We start from the raw sequence: 24,976 nt of genomic DNA, 5'->3' as shown, positions 1-24,976 counted from the left end.
GCTGACCTCACATAAAATCTCTCCATGCCATTGCCTCAATGACACTCCAATCCTCCTGCTGGTGTCCTCCCCTGCGGTGACCGCCTCTCTAGTTTTATACTGGGTCCTGTATCGGTGCAAGTCATTCCTTTAATTGGGTAAATACTAAAATTTCAAAATAGAAGCATAGGAGTGGGGTTACATCAAGGATTGGTGCTGAACCCCTTCTTGTTTCCAGTGGTAATGGAAGATGAGGTCAGACAGGAGTTTACATGAACTATGATGTTGACAACATTCTTATCTGCAGCAAGAGTAGGAAGCAGGTGGAAAAGATTTACAAAGCAGTGGTAAGATCTGGTTTGATTTGGCACTAACAAAGAGATAGAGGTGGAGCTGAAGATGTTGAGATTTTTACTGGGAGTGACCAGTATGGACAGGACTAGAAATGTACATTTTAGAGGGAAATCTCAGACAAAGGTAGAGATGCTGGGCCAAGATGGTTCGGACATGTGCAGAGGAGCACTAATGCATGTTAAATATGGAGTTACCAGGCAGGAGGGAAGAAAGAATATCACAGAGAAAATTTGTGGATATAGTAAAGGACAACATGCAGAGGGCTGGTGTGACAGAAACGGATGATATGAATAGGGTGAGACTGAGCTAGATGATCCACTGCAGTGATTTCTAAAGCAACCTGCTGTATAAGGGAAATGAAGAAGAAGAAGACAGTATGGAGCCAAACCTATGTGTAATAAAAGCAAGCCTGAAACATCATCCATCCAGCGACAGTATTTAATTTTGCTTCAGGTTCCCATGTGTCTTCATATGTGGCCATTTGTATACAGGACGGAAGAATGCAAAAGCCTCACTTGATCTGATTTTCACTGATTTTTTTGCAGCACTTAGTGGATGCTGATTGCAGTTCAAATTACCACTACACATTCTCACTGTAAAAAAACTAGTTACCATTCAGAATAATTTTTGAAATATTAAGTGAATGACATTATGCTGCATTTCCATTAGGTTTTTCAGCAATCAAGCCAGTCTGTGGAACCAGATTGCCCCAGTGGGTTGTGTGACTGTGAAGCGAGATTTATAGCCCAGTAAAGGTGTTGAATGAGCAAATCAATAGATTTGTGTCTGATATACTGTGTTGCATTCAGAAACACCTCCATGTAGCGTTGTTCTACCTCCACCTTTAAGACAGACAATTCCTCATAGTTATTTTGTGAGACATGACATTGACAGCACACCTACACTGCAAAAACCCACCTCCTTAATACTAGAAAAATACACTTATTTTTGGTGAAGATTTGCTTAAAACAAGTGAAATTATCTGCCCATGGGGTAAGTGTTTTTTTCTTAATAAGATTTCTTGAAATAAGAACAATATCTAGATTTAAATAAAGCTAAAAATAAGTATTTTACACTCATTCCAGGGAACAAATCAGAACATTGAAACTTAAAATAAGCTTTAACCACTTATTGTAGGCCACAAATAAGATAATAAAGCTAAAAATAAGTCTTTTACACTTATTACAGGCAACAAATTAGAACAATTGAAACTTAAAATAAGCTTTAACCACTGATTGTAGGCCACAAATAAAGATAATAAAGCTAAAAATAAGTCTTTTACACTTATTCCAGGCAACCAATCATGGCTTGAAACCTAAAATAAGCTTTAACCACTTGTTCTAAGTAAAATGTTGAAGAAATTAAATCTGAAAATAGGCATAAAACACTTATTCTAACAAACAAATCAAGGCAAATAATCTAAAAACTAGTACATTAAATCATTTTTAAGAAATTTCTTCTTTTTAAATTTAGCCAAACACTACTTTAAGATTATATTGCTGATTAAGGACAAAACAAAACTGAAACAGAGTAAAAGTGTCCATCTTTATTTGTCCACTTTAACAATAACCTGCAGATAATAAAGATACAATTGAACAGTACAGGTCCAACATTATGAGTTTGTTTAAGTGGTTTCAACATTTCAACAGCCTTAGAGGTTTCGCCATTGCCCCATTAAAATTGACGAGTGACATAGGAAGACCACAAAGATTCAAATTTCTTCCGAATGACACCAAATACCACAAAACTTGTCTGGGTGAGTAAATGAACATTTTCCATTTTAGAAATAAGACCCACATTGAAAAAACAAACAAAAACAAAACAGAAGTGCCCTCTCCTAATCTTATCTGAAATTTACACACTACTTTCCAATAAATGCATGCCATTCTGCCAGGGCTTTTCTGTAAGATGATGTAGTGTCATGCTCATGAATGGCATCCTGGAGAACTTCTGTCTGAATGACAGACAGCAGGGTTGCCACGCATTTGGGGTAAGTCAGATGGAGTGCATAAAAGTATGCCATCACATATATCATAGCCTCACCAATTTTTTCTTTGTCAAATGTTGTAACTGGTAAATTACCAACAGCAATGACACACTTGCAGCCATCGAACATCACTACTGGACATGACAAGCTTCGTTTCTGGAGGACAGCATCTGGATCTTCTGTAGGCTGCAAGACACAAAAGACATGACAGTCAACATCTTATGTTAATTGTATGTTTTTTTGCTGGGAATTGGTCATAACGTTGGAGATGTCATTATCTTGTTCTTTGTTGGTTACACACATTTTATAGTAGTTTTGACTTATGGTTTATCAAGCGACTCCTTATGTGACCACACTCGTGTACATTAAATACGTTATAAATTAATGAAAACAATAAATTATAGATTTAAGTCTTTCGGCTGAAACTGAAAAAGCATTTTTGAGTCATGTTTGACCGAAATATTTTGTTTGCCAAATTTTCTGTAGATCTTTATAAGCAAATTTTATAAAACTTACCTTCAGGACATGTAGAAATGCTTCAGAAGCATTCCCCATCTTTTTTGGTGGATGGGCAGGTGTGGGAAAGAGGGTTGGAAGAGCCTTCATCAGTGCAAGGTGGGCTTCAGCTGGACAAAGCAGAAACAAACCTTCATAAACATAAATTTTAAAGGATGAGAACTTTGTATTCAAATGGTAAAACTTACTTTTGTCCATGGTCATTGGTGGATTCATTGCCTTCTTTGACACACCGTAGAACTCTACCCTGGAGCAGAATTCTTCCCATCTCAGTTTTACTTGACTGATGAACTTGTTGTTGTGGGGATCCAAAATTCTGCGAAGCTCACCCAACGCCTACAATAGGTTTAAAAAAATAAGTAGACAAATAAAATCAAAATAACTTTACTACCACACCAAATATATTTGAAATTAAAGTGATTATTTATTAACTCTTCCAAAAACTTACATGATGCAATTCTTTAAAGCATGGATATGCATCCAAGATGAGGCAAGCTCTGTTCTCCTCTTTCATGGTGTCTGAGTCAATGAAGGATCTTCTGGCTTCAAACTCGAGGTCTAATAGCTGGGACACATCTTCTTGGTTTGGTTTTGCCTTCTTACACATTTCTTGTAATGTTTTGTAATGTCTTGCTTGTATTTGCCGACTATCCTTGTCAGCTAAGATAGAGAGAAGTACAAGAGCATTTTGGTTTTTCATTGTTACTGAAGTAGACTTCCACAAAACATTAGCTACTACTGGCTGTGTGTTGATAACCATTTTACAAAATTACTAGTACTCACATGAAGTGGAGGCATTGTCAGAATTTCTGACAGGTGATAACAGAGTAGATGCACCACTGGAAGAACTGCGATCAGCATCTTCATCATCAGCTTCTTCATCCCTTGGGTAGAGGTCAGTGAGCCTTCTCTTGGGCCGTCCCCTCTCCGGTGTTGGTCCTTGCCTTTTTACTGGGGTTTTCATATTTTGCAGCCTTTTTTGTAACTTGGCATTAATGCTCTCCTGGTGAAAATACATATATATCATGCCCCCTGAACAAAACAAAATGATTTATATATGAGACACAAATACAAGAACTTACGTGTTTTACGCTTGCATCATTATCCTGCAGCATAGGATAATATTCCACAACTTTTTTAGCCATTGCAGTGATTTCGGTCTTAGAGGGGTATCGCTCCATTTGGCCTTGGCTTGCTCTCAAAAGGGACACCATACTTGTGATTGTATTTCTCACCAATCTGCATCTCAGTTCTTTTGACATGACGCATGCCTGTTCCCTGCCGGAGCAGGCCAACTCCAGGTAACTCTTTCGGCATTGCTCCAACTCACTGTCGGTGTACAGAACATATTCCGGAGGACTGGGGAGCTGCAAGGTTTTCAGCTGGCTTGCATTAGCATCAGCAGTTGGAGGGCCTGTTGCAACTACCCTGGGTGAAGAAGTTGTTTCAGGTTTCTGTGGTAGCGGATGGTCTTCCTGGTTTAGGGTGAGAAAATAAAAATGTCAAGTACTGCTAAAATAAAAGCATACTTTCTGGAGATTAGTTGAACTAAATATTTTTTACATAATACCTCAGGATGAATTATTGACCACACATGTTTTCTTCTGAGAAAGTGCTCAGGCCCAGAAAAAAGGTCCCTCAGATCATCACGGGTCAATGTTAAAAGCATGCACTCGTCAATGCTTGCAGCTAACAAAAAGACAAACACCAGTTAAACTGTGCAAGCACATAACTGCACAAACATAACTGTTTTTTTTATATATATATATATATATATATATATATATATATATATACACACACACACATACATACATACACACACAAATATATTATCAAATATAACCTTTAAGGACAGATACTGTTACATCATCCAGCTTCTCCATTGCTCAGTCACCTGCAAGACAAATGTTTACAATTAGTGTTATGTTAAAAACATTTGAAAAGTTGAATCTTAATTGAGTCCCATGAGAATCAAATTGATTCACGTCAAAGAATCGTTTTGATTGTTCAACATTTTTACCCTTTTTAAAGCTATTATAGAAAAGAAATGTCCAGACAGCCCGGCTGAGGTCTGAAAGGGTTATACAATATTGCCCGGTGAACTTTTACTCACCCAGATTTGTGTCATTGAATTTCATCAATAAGATTATGCTGACTAGGGCTGCCAGATCATGCATCCATTGGACGTAAAATGTACAGCTTATTGCACCAGCAGTATCTGCTCTTACATAACGATCATTAGCTTATAGCTTTAAGTGTTTAAGGTATGTGCTAACTAAAAATAAAGGCAAGATGATAGTTTATTACATTTTAAAGAAATTTGCAGATTGCTCATTGCTATCTAAAATATAAAAGGACACCGGAGTATATTCTCCAGCATCTCACACTTCTGATAATCAGTTGTCTGCTTGACGTTTATTCAGCTGTGTAAAAACTATAACTTTAATCTCAGCCAAACCGATTTACTCAGGAACAAATAAAATACTGAAAAAAGCCAAACAATAACATTTTTAAGTTATTTAAGTGACTTATATATCATGTTCACCTGAGTAGTGAAAGACGGCGGTGGTTTTGAAAATGGTTCGCCCGGAGTCCGGTGTTCTCACGGCTCTAGTGAGCGTTAAACCCCGGCTAGCTATCGAGCTAGTGGGTAACAGACGTCTCCGAAAACGTCGGAGCGCTTTTGAAAATATGTGGTGTCTTGATAAACTGTCCAGATATTTGAAGTTTACACGGCTACATTCTCGCCTGAAAATATGTTAAACGTTTATTTTGTGACCTAGAAAGAGTAATAAGAGAAATTTTAAAACTAACTAGCTGCCGCCATTTTTGGAAACTGAGCTAGGCCGCGCTATGAATTCTGGGATACAGCTTCTTCTTCTTCTTCGGGGTTTAACGGCAGCTGGCATCCTTGCACATACAGTGCTGCCATCTTCTGTTTCAATTTTGAATCGATACACAGCGCTACTTGTTTTACCAACCAGCCTGATTCCTGAATAACACTGTTTTGAGCCCACTTTAATAAATCCAATTAATATCAAAATATTAATTTAAACCCACACCTTGTGAGGGAATACAAGCAGCTAGTAAATCAGTCAAAGACAATTGGAAAACCCTGAATGTGGTTAATTAGCTCTCTTGCTAATTGAAAGAAATTCTCAGTGTGCCTATTAACTTAAGTTAATACAAACGGCTAATACTGCCCCTTATAAATAGCATAGCTAGGAATTCTCACAACATTACAGTAGATACTTCACTAAATAATGTTCTCTGAACCACATGCGAGGGCTGCTAAGCTAACGCTAGCATCCGTTAGCATGCTACATTACTCCTTCCCGCGCTCAAATTAAATTTATTATTCTGTCCGCTTGACTTTAAAACAGTGATTAGACTACACACTACTTACATTCGAAAAATTAAAATTGCTTACCTCTCTTTCTTGACGAAGCTTTCTCTCACAGTTTTTCTTTCAATGCTCAGGTGCAGAAGATTCCTGTGACTCCAAATTCAAACGGAGTTGGGTAACAACTAACATGGAACACGAAGGGGGGTGCACATCTCAATTTTTGCTTCTATATACAATTTAGTGGTTTGTACGTTCATAAAACACAGTCAGTATGATAGGTAAATTTCTTCTTCATTGATTTAAAATAAACTCTTATAGGTGTTATTTCATTTTACCTTATTTGTGACCATTTTTTGTTTTTACAGCTCCAGTTTGTAATACCCCCCTCCCCCCATGAACTTGGTATTTCCCAAACTAGCGCGGCAACAGCTCCACACTGCAACATATTTTTTGCTTGACTTTAGTCTAATACAATGGCCTGTTGGAGGTGTGTGATTTGCTTCGTCTTTGTGGCGTTAACATTGAAGTCTCTCTTAAGTCACATTAATACTGCACACAGTCGCAGTCCAGATTTCCGTGTCATTTGTGGAGTCGATGGATGCGCCGAGGATTACCGTGTTTTCAACTCGTTTTACCACCATCTCAGACGCACACATCCACAATACATCTCCACTGGGAACCCGCCTACAGGATGGCTGACAGCTTCATCCGATGCAAATGTATTAGGAGGCGAAAATTTTGGTACAGCCATTTTTGCCGACTATACTGCCGAACCCAGACAAACTGTTAGCAATGGCAATGGCACTGAAGTAGAGCCACCACCACTAGACCCCCCAGTAACATCGGAGGTGTTGGAGGAGGAGCGACAGGAAAGTCAGAACGTGATGGAGCAAGACGCGGCTGAGCTTCAAACACCTCGTCAGAATCAGGTAATGTACTTTATGTGTTTCTGTGTGTACGCGCGCGAATTTTTAATTGTATGTGTGTTGTTTAACCTTAACCAAGCACAGTTACCCCAATTCAGCTTTAGTAAAACCGTAGTAAAGCCTAACTAGAGAAAATGTACTCAGTTCAAGTGAAAATTATAGTTTTAAAGTTATGTGTTTTCTAAGATAAACTACTTGATTAGAATATTTTAATAGGTATGAAGGCCAGTGCTGAATTTCAAATGCATGAATCCGCTGAAATTCAGGCTTGCACAACAATGTAGGCTTAGTTACCATACTTAAACATAATAAATAAACTTATTTACCAGTGTTGTGTACCTGCCTTGGTTGTTGTTAGATGCTCCATGAACCAAGCAGCTTTCAAATTTTTCTTTCAGTTAACTTCAGAGTAGATTCCATAAAGATTGGTTAAGTTTCATTAAATAACTCTTAAATTGTTCATAACATTTGCAGCTTCATTAGCTATCCATTGTAGTATGAATCTTTTAATAGCAAAAATGTACAACAGTTTGGAATATTTCTTTGTTTTGTTTTGCATCTGGTGGAATTTGAAACACATTCTGAGTGAGTCATTTTTCTTACACAATTGTTTTTCTTTTTGTCCTGTAGGGTAAAAGAGAAACTGTTGATCTTGCCAGATGTGCAGCTGCATTTGCTATTGGTGTGCGGGAGCAATGCCACCTATCACAGGTACTGCTTCATCTGATATTATGGGGGTGTCATTGTTAACTTGTTAATAAGTCTGGTTCAATGTAAGGCTGCAACTAATGATTTTTTTTTCATAATCTGTCCACTATCTTTGCAATTAATTGATTGTTTTTCATCGCTGGTTTTATTCAGCTATTACTTTCACCTATATAAGTTATTAAGAACAAATGTACATTACGAAGAAGTTAAGCACAAGAGTTGTGCAGTTCACTGCAATGTATGTAACTCTGGGCACACTCAACAGTTTAAAATAGGCTTAACAGTGTAAAATGTGTTCACTTTTAGGCATAAAAGACAAATGAAGTAGAATTACATACATAAAAAAAAATAAATGAGGCAATCATTTGTTCACTTTTTCTGTTGTAACCTTTCATGCTCCTCCATCTTGCTCGGTGCAATGTGTTTGTGCCACGTGAGTCATGCATGTGGCATGTCATGCAAAACAATGCCAATTATTGGCTGATTTCTTCTTCTACTGCTCCACTGGTAAATTACAACATTCAGTGGCTCATTAATTTGAGCTAAAGAAATAGAGTTGCATTTTGCTTCTGTTATATTTTCTATTTACGCTTTCATGTCTCTGATGTGTTTTTTTTTCCCCCATCAGAGGAGTGTCAACAACATTGTCCTTGGTGTCCAACAGTATCAAACAGCTCTTCTGACGTCCTTGAGGGGAAAAATAAAGACCATCCTTGAAAGGCAACCTGACAGCAATGGACCTTTACAACAAGAAGTTCTTTCAACACTGGACAACTTTCAGGATCCCTTTCCCATATGTGCAGCTTCAAACCTACAGGACCGTGTAACACAGATGCATTTCAACCCTGTCACACCTGAGGAGATCATCATTTCCAATTATGCCTGTAGAGTTAAAAAGGGAGAATCGAGAGTTCTTGCAATCAAAAACAAGTCTTTCTACTACATTCCTTTGATTGAAAGTTTGAAACAGCTTTTATCCAATTCAAGACTATTTGACATGCTCAGTGCTGGACCTCAGAGTTGCCCCAACGCCAGTTTTTTGTATGACATTAATGATGGAATTATTTTCAAAACCCACCCACTGTTTTCAAAGAAGAACTCTGCTTTACAACTGATACTCTATTCTGATGAGATAGAAATGTGTAACCCCCTAGGGTCACGTGCGAGTGTAAATAAACTACTAATGTTTTATTACACCTTAGGCAACATAGACCCTAAGTTTAGATCAAAGTTGGCTTCCATCAGACTTCTCGCAATCGCAAAGTCTAGGGACATAGATGAGTGTGGGGTAGATATAATACTGCGGAGAATCAATGAGGACTTGAAGTTACTGTACGATGGTGTTATGATTAACACTGTCAATGGGGAATTTTATTTAAACGGAGCAGTTGTTGCTGTGTGTGGAGACACTCTTGCCCAGCATGAGCTTGCAGGATTTAAGGAAGGAGTTGGTTTTGCGTATAGCAAATGTCGTCATTGTGAGTGTACTTTTGATGAAATGCAAGAAAATTTCAATGAACATAGTTTCACCAGACGGACATTGGACGGACACATTAGGCAGTGCATTGAAATAGAAAGGGCAACTACCGAATTTTTGAAATCCTCGCTCAAAACGACTTTTGGCATAAATAGACAAAGCAAATTAGTTGATTTCCCAGGTTTTAATCTCATAGAGCAGATGCCACAGGATATTATGCATGTAATTCTTGAAGGAGTGGCACCAATGGAAATTAAGTGTGTGTTGAAATACCTTGTTTTATCTGGAAATTTGGATTTGGACTTGTTTAATTCTGCCATGCAGAACTTTCCTTTTTCATCAGTGGACATACGTGACAAGCCTTCACCAATTAGTATTGCTACTTTAGCTTCAAGTGACAACAGACTCAAACAATCCTCTGGACAAATGCTTATATTGATCAAGATTGTGCCATTCTTATTGTACAGTGTTGTAGAGAAAAATCCCTTTATCCAGTTTATTTTGGATTTAATTGAAATTGTTAAAATACTTTTTGCCCCAGTTGTGTCTTTACAAACTGTGTCCAAACTAAAAAAAATGATAGAAGATCATCTTAAACAATTCAGGCAACTATTCCCAGAAAAAAATGTAATACCAAAGCAACATTACATGCTGCATCTTCCCTCTCAAATTATTGCCCTGGGACCTGTAATACGTCATATGTGCATGAGATTCGAGTCTAAACACAGTTTTTTTTAAACAATGGTCATCCAAATTAAACTTTAAGAATGTGTGCAAGTCTCTTGTAAACCACAATCAGCTGCTGGAGTGTTGCCAAAGTGAAGCAGGAACTGAGCATCCGATATTTGTAAATGAGAAAGAACTAGGTCCTGTATCAGAGGTTGCTAATATGGACCATTTGCAATCAAAGGTTGTAGAGTTTTTGGGGATTGAAGATGCTATACATCATGCCGTTAGAGTAAAGTGGCTTATTTTACATGGAAACAAATACATCTGTGACAGGTCTCTTATACTCATTTCAGCAAATGGTTTAAACCCTATCTTTGGACTTGTAAAAAACATTTTTATTGTTAATAGTGTACTTTATTGTTTTGAATACCAGGTGTATGAAACCTTGGGTTTCAACAAAGACTTTCTTGCCTATGAAATTGCAATTCCCAACCTTGCCCAAGCAACTGAACTGACTGATGTTGAAGACCTACTTGATTTTACGTCATATTACCCAGTCAATTTCAGAAACAGTGTCTATGTTATGACAAAATATAACCTTGAAGATGTCCTTTCTTTAAAAACCTGAAATAAATACCTTCCAATGAGTGACTTTCTTATTTCAAGGAAAAAGGTGAATGTTTCTTATTTTGAGATAATTTTTGTTTTACACTCTATCTAAAAGCTATTTTTGCTTGAAATAAATGTAAAATGGTTCATTTTTAGATATACAGACTAAATAAGGAAAAAAAGTAATATATACTTGAAACAAGTCTAATCATCTAACACATGAGACTGGAAACTAGCTTGTAATGTTCAAAACAAGATGGACAAGATAATCTGGCTAAAATTAAGACAATAAATCTTGTCAAGCTACAAGGAATTTGCAGTGTACAGCCTTTTTGTGTCATTTTGCAAATACCTGAAAAAACAACAAGGCAGAAATTATCATTTCTTTACCATATTGTAGAATTATATTATTAACTATTGCTGGTGCATTCATAATCTTTATTTAAACAAGTGAATCAGTTCAAAACTAGAATTCCCATATGGAAAAGATATATATAAATCTTATAAAGTTTGTATCTGTCTTGTGTGAAACTTGTATGAAAAGCATATAAGAGTGAAAACAGATATAAGATCCCTTGAAAAATTATATAATGAAACTTGTATGTTTTGGATACTTCCTAAAACAATATATGAAAGTGGCCACTTTCATGAGTAAATCATGTAAGCCTTATATGATTTATATATGATTTACTCATGAAAGTGGCCACTTTCATGACTAATCACATATAAGTTTTTACTATTTCTTTTCCATATGGGTTAAAAAGCTTTTGTTGAAGATTCCCATTCGGTATTAAACTGGCTATATTTAAATTTACCAAAGCAACAAATTATGCTTTGTGAAAATCTACATTAGGGATTGTGCTGATTAACAAACCCTGTTTTAAAAACCACAAAAGCAACAGAAGTTGATTATGAATTAATTATGGATTGTATAAAATCCTAAACAGCATGTTTTAGATTACTGGAATCTTACTAAATGAATAATGTACAGTATACAACTGGACAGTAATCTAAAAGGGACACTATATGGGGCAATAATTATAGCCCCCCCCCCAGTCGTGTCATCAAAAGAAATATCAATACTGCTGAGTATTGATTGGTTTCCTGGGTAACAGGATCTGTTTAGTATAGCAATTTTTCTAGCGATACTAAAAGCAAAGAAATCCTGCTTATCATCCCTTTTACTGGAAAGTAACTCAGGTGTGATGTCACTACAGAGATCCAACATTCGAATTCCAAGGCATCTGCATGGCGGCATTACTACACAAACCATACACAGTAAAATTAGATCTCTTTATGTCCAGTAGAAACAGAGTTAAGTATTAGTATATCCATGTTGGTATGGTTTTAAGATAGACTTCAGAAATTCACTCACCCATTCTGCGATCAATCACCCATTCTGTGCTCAGATGTGATTTGCAAGCATAGATGGAAGAAAGGTTATAGCACTATACAACATAAATGTGTAGCGACTGCAGTGAAGTGGACTTCACACCTGGCATGTAAAAGCATCCAGATCAAAATGCCCCAGAGATGAAAAGCGGGTATATCCATCTGTGCCATACACTGTACACTGTAATGAAGCAGCTGTAATGCCTCCCTCTACCAGTCAGTCTCCACAGTCTCTATTAATATGCAAACATCTGCCTCTTCTTTTTACGAGGTGTGAATCTTAAGTTTCCTCAACAGCATCTGTAAGTCAACAGTGCTCAGTTGGGGTTTGGCCCGCTAAACATTAGCAGCTGTTGACCCTACGGATGTGGGCTGTATGTAACAGTTACCACACCGGTCCTCTGTGTCCATTTTCACAGAAACCTCTTTATCTCTTTCACTGTGTTAAGCAGACGTGCTGCTTGATAAGGGGAGAGTCTCTAATCCACAGATGTCTAAAACACTTTGAGGTGACATCAAAGCTTTGTTACCAGATTCAACTCAACAGTTTATGAAAGTTAAGTTGGATTTAAATGTGCCTTCACCAGCTGCTATGTGAAACCGTTCTCTCAAGGTGACTTATTGCTCTCAGACATAAACACTGTATTCTTTTTCTTTTTCTTTCCCAGCTGATGAGCAATTGCATTGAAAGAGGAGAAAGAAAAATGCAATGCAAAGGAGATCTACTCACCAGCCAGTGACAAGCTCCTGCTCTTTCTAACCCGAAGGAAAAAGCAATATTATGTGAAGGTAGTTATCTGTACCTCCACCACTCCACCTGTCCACCTCCCTGTTTTGTCATTTCTATCTCAGTTTGGAGAGTTTTGTTTGCATCAACTTGACTTCTGTCGCCCTGTCCCGCTACATAAAGGTGCGCGTCTCTCTGCTTCACCTGTCATCCACAAACTAGACCCCAAATTTAAGTGTGAACCGCACACTTCATGTCATAGGAGCTTTCTGTGTGGATCGTCGAGATGTGCTGAGCATGCGGAGCAGATTAGATGGTCAGTTAACTGTCTGATTGGAGGGAAATTCTGCTATTTCTTGATAGGTTTTTCTTGTTTGTTGTTCCTGGTGATTAGACACCCAAATTCGTTCGCTCTCTGGTTTTGATGATGATGAATATGATGCACTAGCAGCGATTCAGGCTGTGAATCTGCATGTTAATTTTGCATTTGCAATGAGCTAATTTGGCCTAATGCACTAGGAAAAATCCATCTTAGCTCTTTCCAGGTCACACATCCTTTTATTGGATGATAAAGTCAGAGAAGTGAAAAGACCAGAGTAGCTGCAATAAAGTAGGGTAAAAACAAAAATGAGAAATCCTTTGCATATATTACGTTTTAACAAATGCGAAAATATTACTGATTTACTAATATTTACTCCTAGATTACTCTTGACGATGCATCGGAAGTTAGAAAACTAATTTTAGACATACACTCTGTTTTTTTTTTCCTTTTTCTTACTAATACAGGATGAGTTACTGCAGATGAGTCACTTCACAATAAAAGCCAGTCAGGGGATGTACTGGGATTGTACTGCTACAGCCACTAAAACATTTTTCATGTAAAACAGAGAGAAGACAGCAAATTAACATGTCAACATGAGGCAGAAATAAGAAGGATCCTTACTAAAAAACAAAAATCATTTAATACTGCTTACAGGGAAATCAGAAACAGGCCTGGATTTCATTATAATCTGACAAGACTTGATCAAAGGTAAAAAAAAAATTAATCGCTGTAGGTTTGGTTTCATTATTAAGTGAGTGTATCCATGACATTGCCCCTAGACCTGTTTGCATTCAAAAGTAGAAACAGCTGTACAATATACAGTTAAAACTACTGATCTCTGAATCGCACTATTAAATCATGGAGCAGTCTACATGTGCAGACCGAGTTTGCTCAGCTGTCTTGTTTTCATGAAGATACTGTGATTCAAAGTGAACCACTAATGATTTTGTCCATGACACATATTTAGGAGTTTAGCTAGGCTAATGAAAGCAAACCGCTCTTTCAGAGGTCTAAGAATAAACTTTAATGCTTCAGTTAAATACGCCAAAATTTCCCAAAAGACTCTACTTTCAATAAAAGTTCATCTATATTTATTGTAAATGAAGCGGTCATTAACAAACTTCTTTCAATTGATTCTTTCTTTGTGCACTGAGGCGTTGTCATATTTAAATAGAGGAAGGCTAGAAGAGAATATTTTTGCACCACAGAGTACTCCCATTAAATGACATCATATTCCTTGGCTGTTATACGACCGTGCAGTGCAGTAATCACATCTAATGATTCCCCTGCCTGCTTATATCACTGCAGATCCACCACTATGTATAATAGGAAGTAACAAAATTTGTGAGCTGTGAGTTTCTGTTCCCTTTTTCTCTCCACAGGTAGGGAAATAGTCAAAACATTAGGCCATGCAATGCATTTCCAAATGGGTCTGTGTTTTGTACTTGGATTATGTCTATCTGGAGACATATCCCACTTCCTTGCATTGTGAGAAGTGGTGGTTGCATGAGTCTTATAGAGCACTTTCATCCAGGAGACTGGAGTTTGTGTTGTGTCATTATTATTATTACTAATATTTTGTGTTGTTTTTAGATTTAATTGTTGTTTAACTTCATCATTAGTTGCTGTGTGGCATCATTATTTGTAAAACTACTCCTATGTTTAGTTGTCTCTTGCTACTTGGTCACATTGGTTGTTGAGTCAGATTCAGGCAAAGGTTTTTTAAGGTTTAGGAAAATATTCTTGTTACATTAGTATCTAAATTGTCTCAATTTTAATTGGTGTGGTCATGAAAACCACTTCTCTGCAGTGTAGTGACATATTTTGCTTGACAGGAGGCCAGCGTCTCTTGTCATATTGGCAACGTTCTAACTGCTATCCTTCCCTCAATTTCCACAGTTTTTCCTCGTTGGGATTCTTGTTTGTTGCCATTAATCTTTGAAGACTGAACACTGACATAATATAAATTGATCATGTCAGGCTATTGCCAAAGGAGACAGCCTGGAGCGTGCAGTTGACTTTGTAATTGTGATTTATTTACCCTCCCTCCGTTTCAGTGTTTGTCGTGATGAAAATGTGATTCATGTTTCGGATATTGCACCGCATTTGTCCTTCCTTTGACCTGCCGTATGGCTGCCTTGTAATTGTGGTGCAGGAATTTTTTGGGAAGTTCATTCCAAGTCTCAGGAGATGCCAAGAACCACCAAGGGAGTTTCCTCCTCAAAACACCACTGATCAGAAACCACATCAGTACTCATCAAATTTCACTGAACACCAAAAAACAGAGGGCCAGAATTACCCTTTGAAACGTTAACAATCTGGGGACTGAAATAACTTTTCAGGAGTTCCTATTTTTGCCCTAAGCTCTGGTTTAGATTGATAGTAGGTTAGATCTCATGAGAAGAGCTGTGTTTAGGGCAAACATTTGTGCTTGTTTATTTGGCCATAAGTTTTCTAACCTTACAGAAAGTCCCTTTTCAGACTCAGTAAACAGACACATTCAGTCCACCCAAAATAAGACAAGTATTATGTGATTCCTTGTTTCCCTTTATGGCGATATGTTCCTTCAGTAACTCACAAACATACAGACTCTTCCTGTCTCCATTACTTTCCACACTGGAGTCTGTTTTTGTTTGCCTATGCTAGGCCTGTTCATATTTCATAGCTGAACTGTCAAATAACAAAAGGGTGCTTCAACAGCAACAATACAAAGAGTTAAGCCGACACAAAGGTCTGCTATAATCTGATGTCTAAGCAACAAACTTTCATTGTGCTTAAGGGGAAAAATGTTTTTTGGAAAGAACTTGCCTTTAAAAAAGATTTCTAATTAATTAGATAACCTAGCTACCTCAGACAGGGTAAATTAATGAAACCACTGATGTTCCTTAATTCAAAATGTGGCAGATGACCACTGACAATGAGGATTTCATCACTTAATTACGTAAAATGAGATCAAGAAGAAGATTAAATTATGTTAATGTTATTCTATGATTAAGAAAAACACCACAAAGCCTCACTGACTTTCAAAACAGACTCGCACAGAGAGTGTAGGAGTGATTCTTCACCCTCTAAGAATAAATTTAGGAGTCTCAAAATGCTGTGTCTCAAATGTCCCTCAAAAAGCTTCAAATAAATGTCTCAGTCTATGCTGGGAGGGGTATTATGTGTAACAGCTTATGTCCACATGCTGGCTTGCAGAAGAGTGTGCACGTGGATTTATTCATTAAGTAAATTGGCTTGTTGAGGCAGCTGATGTTAGACAGTGAGTCTGAAATAAAGAAAAGAAAAAACCCACAAACCTTTGCAACTTCTACAAAACAACCTCAGAGGAGGCTGCATGTAGAGACAAGCTACGTGCATGCAGCATAGTTTTTCTTTTAATTTGTCACTCTTCTTTTTTTCGCTTTTTAAAAGCTATCTGTAACCAGGATCCAGCAACATCATCATGAGAAATGATCCTCACAGGCTCAATTTGCAGTCCAGCTGAAACAGGCCAAGTAAAGTTGAATTTACATTGTGATATATGGCTTGTCAATTTTGAATAATGTCATAGCTGGGTCTAGAAACAACAGCCTGAATTTAACAGTGCCATCTTGTTCTCTGTTGATTGACAGCTCTCTTCTGCAAATAGCATAAACATAAGAATGTCACAGACCCATTTAGAAGACATATAGCACCCTGATAATGTTCAATTTTCCAGCAGCTATACTGAGTCCAATGTGCATTTTCCTATTTATACCCTCATGTTTTCTGATTTGAGTGGATATGTGAAGTATTCTCTAGCAGAGGTAATGGGTTCTGTCAGCAAATTCCCTCTCCAGCTACTTATTACTCTCCACACACCTGCCCATCAATATCAAAGGCTTCACAAAAATACACCAGTGAACTTTCTCAAATGTCCCTCAAACAGCTTCAATCAAAACAAGTCAATATACATTACAACCCTGCTCCCAGAGAAAGATTGAGGCCTGCACTTTTATGTACAAATTGCACGGAGTGCATTCACGGTGCTCTTATGCAGTCAGCACATGCAGGAGGAACATGTGTGATAGAGATCTGTTGATTGCACAGCAGAGGAGGTGAGTGAGCGAGCGAATGAGGGAACACGAGAAGTTTGTGAAGCAGGCAACTTCATGCCCAATTCATCAATTTTACGACAGAACGAATTTGAAAATAGCTCCGGCAAAGATAATCAGCACATTTGAAAATGGAGAAAAATCACAAGAAAAAAAAGGATTTGTCTTCCTGTAGACCAATCAGCATTCAGGAAAAGGCCTGTATCGGGATGACAAAAGTCATTCCCCTTGTTGCCCCGTGATTGAGGCTGAAGCACTTCTCATTAGGTCTCATTTCATGAGTGAGCACACAGTGAATTGATTCATTGATGTGGTGACCTGGAAGCCCACCAGTGATGTTTGGGTCTTCACAAACTTCACACTGACACATCCCATAAAATAGGCAGAGAATATATATATTTAAACAGCAACCCAATTTTTAGACGAATAAAAGGATGTTATTCCAGGTATATATCAGTTAGTGATGTGTCGGTCGCGAACGAAATGGCTCTTAGAGCCGGATCTTTGATGTGAACGACGCGAGCCGGCTCCTTATCGCAAGCTGTGGATGTTTTTTTCTTTTTTTTTTTCTTTCTCTCACAACTATTTTCAGTTGCAGATGATAAAGGATTCAGAAAGTTTATTCATGCAGGTCCATATGACAGAGAATATGCATGTTCTTTTTGTTTTCATATTTTAATTGATATTTAATTGTGTTGTGGTTTGCAGTGTTTTGTGTTGTTTCACTTTAAATTTGTTTAAAAGGAAAAAGCTGAAAATTTAAATAGTTAAAAGTTGAACGGTGAATAGTTGGATTTTGTATTATGTTATTTATTTATTACATTTTATGTGGAGTGAATAAATAAAAGTATATTTACGGTGGCCCCTAGAGACAAAGCACATACAAACTTCAAAACACGTAAAAACTCAGAAGCACGTAAAAACTCCAAAACACGTAAAAACACAACAGAAGTCCTCCAGCATGCTAGGGCGCAGTGTTGAGCTTGTTACCTAGCGGCTACACAAGCCTGCAAGTACCAACAACCGGATTTGGTGTGTGGTAGTAACAGGTAAATGAACATTTTTTTTAAAATGATTTGAATATAAATGAGTGCTTGTGTATAAATACACAAACAATACACATATGCTTTCAATTGTGTGATTTAAGTGATCTAGCTAGCTCTGTTTTGGAAGTTCAGTTAACGCTAGAAATGTGTTTTGAAGTTTGTACGTGCTTTGTCTCTAGGGGCCACCGTAAATATTTATATATAAACATATATAAATAAAACCACTTGTTTTTACATTAGTAATTCCTTTTGCATCATTTTGTGTTATTGTTAATAATAAATAAATTAAAGCAACAAAACAACCTGAAGAGCCGGTTAGGAGCCGAAAGAGTCGGTTCTCTAAAAAGAGCCGGAAATCCCATCACTAATATCCGTGTTAAAGAAGTCCTCTTCTGTTGTTACACTTTTAGTCTTCCACATTGACAGATAATTCATAAGACGCTGTTAATACCTGCATAGCAGCCTGCTTTGAATTGTCACACACTCTTTGAATGTCTCTGATAAGACCATATGCTTACCTCAAGAATAAATGTTAATGTTAACTTAATTTTCAACAGTGCAGTTAGCTCTAGGAAGATGAAAAAAGGAGGTTTATAAGAGGGAGCCTATTATGTGAGCAGAGATTCTGCTGAGATGAATGGGTCTGTCTCAGTAAATTGTATTTTTGTGTCAGAGAAGAACGTGGGACCCTTGCCTAATGTGGCGTAAAAGTCTCTTTTGTGGAGCCTCCAATTCATTGTATCACCCTGTCAAAGCTAAACTAGAGAAATAACAGTGAACAATGGAAACACAAAAGAAAGAGAGGTCAGGGCGCTGAGCGTGTTCCTGGAAACAACACGTGCTCTTTCCAAAAGATGGCAATCAGCGCTCAACTGAGACAGGGCTATTTTCCCTGATTTTCAAGATTGTACTTGACATACGACGTGGGATTTTTCCAAAGGTGGCAGTTTGGCAGTTTTGGTAGTATTTCTAGAAACTTTTAATTAAAGGGGAGACAAACTTTGACATTCCTGTATTTGTGTAGAGCTCCATGTCTGTGCAAAACTAAAAAGTAGAAGGAGGGTATGCTTGAAACAAACCAGTTCTTACCATGTGTGGTCTGACCACATCAAGTGTCTGTAACTCTTCCATGTAGCCATGTTGCCTCCACATACTGGTAGGGGTAAATTACATTTGCCCAGAGGCAGGGAGAATTGGGTCAAGGTCAAGGTCACGCCAAATGTCAGAACAAAACTTTATATTTTTCATCTTTTACTGATAATTTTCAAACTTCTCAACAATATACTGGGCCTCGGGGGACACGAGTACCTAGGTTGGCTAACCATTTGACCTTGACCTTCAATACTGGCACCCGAGGTTGATGTTGACCTTGGAAAAAAATTAATTGAAGAAACTATATTGAGTAATATATCTCATGAGAGTGGATGGAGAGAATTGAATTGTTTTGCAAAATCTCACTGCAGGGATATAATGTAACGTCTCAGGCTTTTACAGCTTATACAAGCCAAAGATTTCAGACAATTCTGCTCTGATCACATGGGTAAAGAATTTTAGTTTTAATTTTATGTTTTAAGGTCATAGGTCAAAGGTCAAGGTCACACTATTTATGAAAAAGGCGTTTTCATAGGCTCATCTCTGAACTTGAAAGCAGTTTATTAATCACAGGGGTACATAGACGCTTTGTTTGAGCTTTTTAAAACATTGTTTTTTCAATATAACATTATATGACTTCGTAATGACACCTGAAGATTAATGTACTATACTAGATTTCCAAATGAGAGGTTGAGAAAACGAGCTCTCAATAGTCACCATGGATACAAGTGTTATGGCCCAGAAAGAAGTCTGACAGACAAAATGCACTGAGATGTTCAACAGGTTTTAATAAGAAATAAATGTAAGTATTACAAGACAAGGTTTCTTGAGTGAAAGTTAAATGAATCACTTTTCTCCATCTTCCATCTTTTCTCATATCTGAAAGACATTTTATTTTCAGGTGATTTTATTTTTTCTTAGTTTTTGCTGATAGGTTACTTAAAGTAGGTGGGTAGTGAATGTGTCAGATAAATACAAATTCATGGGTTAGCAACAGGTAGGCAAGATATTTAATGGCCTGAGCAATTCTTCCACACGGAGTCGGTCAATGATCTGGCGATGAATGGAGAGGTGAGCTGGAGTTAAATACTGCAGTGATAATGAGACACAGTTGTGTGAGCCTGAGCCTGGAGACGTAGCACTGATGATAGAGGGAGGGAAAAGATAGAAAAGGAAAAGGAGAACAGAGAGACGCCAGGTCAGCACCTTAAGGACAGGGGGGAGGGGCCAAAATAAGCTTCCCCAGTATTGGAAGAAACTAGCTAATGTGGTTTGGTCATCTCATTATGATGCCTCCCTTTGGTGTTATAAATCATTAAAGAGATTTTATATCTCATATTGCGTGGAAGCACCTCAGAATATCTCAGCATAAACAGGAAAATATTACTGAGGAAAAGAATGTATGGAATACCTCGTTCAGTCTGATGCCACCACAACCCAGCTGGCTTGCCCAGGTTGGGATGAATAGATCATCAAGTCATTGGACTTTGACACTCATTCAAGCTAATAAAATACATTTCATATTCCATGTACCACATGGTACAAGGAATAACCTTGCATAATATAACCTGCAAAATATTGTTTAAGGTCAACTGTGAAGGATTTCGGGGAATACATTAGCAGAAAGAGATATGCACAAACATGCTTATATTACTGCATATTTATCTGGAAATATTATTTGTTGTGATTACTTTAGAAACACCTTAGAAGAGACATTTATATCAGTTGCTTACAATCTGCAGCCTTACACTATAAATCCCATATAACGTTTCTTTAAAGGGGGATTGAAATCCTTAAATTACAGAGTGGGCTTGTGTGCCCATGCCATTGAACCCTGTCAGTACATCTTATTGACGCCTGACATCCCTGAAGGGGATTGAATGATACTCTTCTTAATGCCTTTCAGACACATACCAAAATACATGTCACATTCATCAAAAGCAGTAATGCTATATGTTTTTCTGTCTTTTGTTTGGATTCTGAAATGTAATTAAAGAGCTTTAATCCAGAACACACAATTTTGTGTCAGTATTCAATCAATGGTATGGCTAAATTAGCTCGCTGGAAGTGAAAAGCACTGAAACAAACTGCATCTTGTCCATCGTGACCCCCATTACAATTCCAATTTATTTTCCCACCCACGGTCTGAATCAAATTGAACCTATTGACCAGGCAGATAGAAAAGGACTGGTAAACAAAACAAGATGTTATACACTTCCTCCTCATTAAATACTGAGAGTCAATTGAAAAATCAACAACTTATTGATGGGGACACGCTACATGTTGCGTAAAGGAATTAAACTTGAAGTGCTTGTTGTTTTTGAATGGATCTATGAGTCAGCGGCTTTATGGTAACAGTCTTTCTTTTTACTGAGGATCATGGAGAAATTATGAATTATGCAGACTTTAATATCACTGTAAGCAAGGACATGGCAGCTCCAGATAGACTAATGTAGGAAGAAATCTCATGCTGCTGGTATTCCTCCCTGTCTTTATTATTTGAATACAAAACCCATCAGCTTAGGCCGACATGCAAGACACTGCTCTTTGTTGTGGGCGATTGCCGCCATGCTCGGGACTGATATGGTTGTGCGCTTTTATTTTACCCAGCACTCTAGTGGGTCCGTTGTGATTCAACAGTCATTATCAATGCCCAACACATGTCCGCCTGCCTCTAACTGTCCTAGTAGCACACTGACCACAACAGGGAACCAAAGGCACTAATCCACCGCTGTCTCAAAATGCATGCCGAACAATTGCTTGGCATTTGCAGCACTCACAGGAGGTTGCTAAGAATATGTCTTATTCTGCACTAAGAAATAAAAGAGATGAAAATATTTTATCCTAATATAAATGTAAGGGGGATTCATTTCATAACACTGTTCCAAACAGGAAGCGCATTTAATTGCAAAACAAGATTAAATGCACATGAAATATCAGTCAGGACACATACATATAAAAGGGCCTCATATTATATAAGACACATTAAGGCATCTGGCACAAGACAATGGATAGAGCTGCCTTTCACAATCCATTGGCTCTGTTCTTCTCTTCCTGTTTACACATTAGGGAGGGTGTCAAAACTGAGCTGATTATTACACAAGGAAATCAAGCCATCTGACATGCCGATCAATGGCTGCCTTGACTGATGGGTCTCCTATCTAGATGAACAGTTCCCTCGAGGCTTGCTCTGCCTAACTGCTGTTACAGAGATAGGAAGGATGCAACAGCACTGATTGTCAAGGTCACCTTGAGTGATTATGTGACGCAGCAGACCAACCAGAAGGAGATCATACAGCAAGCCTTGACCGCGGAGGCTATGCAAAGTAAGAAAGGCAAAGTCCATCTTTCATTCTTTTCATTCTGCAAAATCTGGTACATATTTGTATAGATTTAACACAGTATAAGACGACATTAAAACAGAGGATAACCGAGGCTCATTAAAAGAGACCAACGAGAGATGTGGCAAATGTCCTTTTCTCGAAGACCCACTCAAACCCTTCAGGGACAAGTGGCTCATCGTGATTCCCCCCCAGCATCAGAAGCCAGCTGTCCCTCATTCTGGGAAGGCAGTAGATATGTGGAGACTTTGACATTGAATGTAGCCTGAAGATGTTTGGAAGGCACACTGATAATGTTGGTCAGCTGCTGAACCCCAACTGAAATGTCACATGGATCTACTCACATCCAAGGGAAGTCAAAACGTGGAATATCACGTACCGATAAGTAGGCTTATATCATTTATGTATGCACACAGAGAAATTCAAGTGAAAAATGTCCAATTCTCTAGGTAGGAGACATACATTTCACTTGCGTGAATCAAATTGTGTTTGTTAATTACTATTAAGGATGATTATTTCGTCTAAAAACATTCACTGGGAACTATGTGACTGCTCTTTGAAGATGACCACAAACTACCCTGAAATGACCTGTAGGCTTGCTGACCTGACAGATCACCAGGACCTAATTTTTCCAGACTTCTTGTGCAACATAAACCAATCTCACCATTACCTTTCTGCACTAATAGTTTTAAACCAGGTGCTAATAAAATGAAAGGAAACATAATTTAAGGAAAGATGTAATTGCATAAAGAATTAAATAAAAAAGAATGTTTGACTTTCCCCCCAAAAAAGTCACAACCATCCCTAATTATTAAAGTAAACGTCGCTAGGTCTAAGTGCTCTAACCAGCTGAGGCTGATTTCATGCTGAGGCAAAGCACTCGTATGTATACTTGAGAAAACTGCTAACATGGCTGTGCACTCTTAGACGGGCACATGCGGTGAGCAGGAAAAAAAAAAGTTTGCATCTAAAATGAGTTTTTCTCTTTCAAAATCCACAAACAAATCTTCCAAACTGGCACAGAAACCTTCAAAAGTGCTGAGTGTTGTAATGATTGTTGTAATGGCTCGGTTCTCCTGGATCCATCTCTGTCTGCTGCTCGGGGCCGTTATTGCGGCTTCCCACCCTCCCACACTCACACTCGACACACTCTCCCTTTCTCTCTCTCACACTCACACACGAAAAGAAGATTGTGGATTTATATACCTGTGCATTTTCAAATTTTTGTGTTCCGGCTCTCGTATGTTTGTTTTGCGGTATGGCAAGGTATGGCAAGGTATGGCAGGTGACGATACATTATGTGTCACGGCGGGGTGCGCCGATGTGTATGGAAACAGGACCCAAAAGCAGATGATGACGAGGAGTAGTAAGTTTAAACAGAAAAGTGATCCTTTATTGAGATGACGGCAGGGAAAACCAAGAAACCAAAGCAAACTGTCAAAACACTACGAAACAAAACACTAAGAGGTACTAAGACCAAAAACTATAACTATAACTGTGGAGAACATAAACAGGCAAAGACGAAAACTAAGGCTAAGGTCAAAATAACAGATGACCCGACAATAGCATGCAGAAAACAAAGGGCTTAAATACATACAAGAGGTGATCAGGGGAAGTGGAGACACATGGGGGAACAGCTGACTGACGTAAACCTAAATGACAGGACCAGGGGAGGAAAGCTAAATACAATGAACAAAGAACACATGACACTGTCAGAATAAAACAGGAAACACTAAAACTAAACATGACAACACAAACTTAACAGACCTAATACGTGATGAATAATACAAAACCCCAAAACATCGAAAACCCAGGAACAATAACCAATAACTGCCCAAACTAAAGGCAAATAGGAAATAACACAAAACCTAATAGAAAGAAAGAAAGTGTGTACATTATTGTACTTTATTGAGCCCCGTGGGGAAATTGCTCTCTGCATTTAACCCATTCACTCAGTGAAGCAGTGGGCAGCCATTGGGCGCCCGGGGAGCAGTGTGTAGGGACGGTACCTTGCTCAGGGGTACCTCAGGGTAGCTGTTAAGGGGAATCGAACCCCCGACCTTCCGATCATGGGGCAACCACTCTACCTACTGAGCTATCCCTGCCCTAATCACATATCAAAAATGAGAAAAATACAAAAAGAACTCAGAGCGCTGGGTCGGAGACCCAGCCTGTGACAATTATGCATTTCTATCTGTACTCTGTCCTTTTATTACCCCCCCCTTTTCTCTCCTGCCTGTCCTGCCTTAGACATTGTCGTACTGTATACCTCATATAACTTTAAATTACACGAACAGAAATGAAGAAATAAACAGATAAAACCCTGAACAAGAGGAGAATTTATAGAGCTGACCTTTGAAAAGCAAATTGTGTTTGACACAACAGTGCATTCAGATCACAATTCTG

General features: G+C 38.1%; 3 protein-coding genes across 7 annotated transcripts in view; 2 read left to right on the top strand and 1 right to left on the bottom strand.

Moving 5' to 3' along the window:
• Nucleotides 1-24,976, top strand: part of LOC309694007 (uncharacterized protein) — a 125,562-nt gene that overhangs the window by 31,901 nt on the left and 68,685 nt on the right. For 2 of the 4 annotated variants that reach the window (XR_014272770.1, XR_014272771.1), the window contains one exon: nt 12,635-12,755. The exons of the other annotated variants lie outside the window; for them this stretch is intronic. The gene's annotated coding sequence lies outside the window, so the exon portion shown is untranslated. The remainder of the gene's footprint in view (nt 1-12,634; nt 12,756-24,976) is intronic. 4 annotated transcript variants of the gene reach the window in all.
• On the bottom strand, nt 1,865-6,356 carry LOC309693390 (uncharacterized protein). Of its 2 annotated transcripts, none has more exons than XM_082512523.1 (9): nt 6,270-6,356; nt 4,683-4,733; nt 4,407-4,525; nt 3,919-4,311; nt 3,620-3,839; nt 3,285-3,496; nt 3,025-3,172; nt 2,837-2,946; nt 1,865-2,506 (listed from the first exon to the last, which is right to left on the bottom strand). In XM_082512523.1, exons 2-9 carry the CDS (start codon nt 4,720-4,722, stop codon nt 2,195-2,197), a joined length of 1,554 nt encoding a protein of 517 aa, XP_082368649.1. In that variant the 5' UTR covers nt 4,723-4,733; nt 6,270-6,356; the 3' UTR covers nt 1,865-2,194. The 2 variants fall into 2 exon arrangements, with proteins under 2 accessions (XP_082368649.1, XP_082368648.1); XM_082512522.1 differs by lacking the exon at nt 6,270-6,356 and adding an exon at nt 5,385-5,459.
• LOC309693389 (uncharacterized protein) lies at nt 6,647-10,041 on the top strand. The gene is made up of 3 exons (XM_082512521.1): nt 6,647-7,114; nt 7,742-7,822; nt 8,448-10,041. Exons 1-3 carry the CDS (start codon nt 6,659-6,661, stop codon nt 10,032-10,034), a joined length of 2,124 nt encoding a protein of 707 aa, XP_082368647.1. The 5' UTR covers nt 6,647-6,658; the 3' UTR covers nt 10,035-10,041.

Source organism: Aulonocara stuartgranti, assembly GCF_965226115.1.
Source record: "Aulonocara stuartgranti genome assembly, chromosome: 18".
NCBI lineage: Eukaryota > Metazoa > Chordata > Actinopteri > Cichliformes > Cichlidae > Aulonocara > Aulonocara stuartgranti.
Note: the sequence above shows the minus strand (reverse complement) of the source record. Positions and strands in the feature narration are given on the sequence as shown.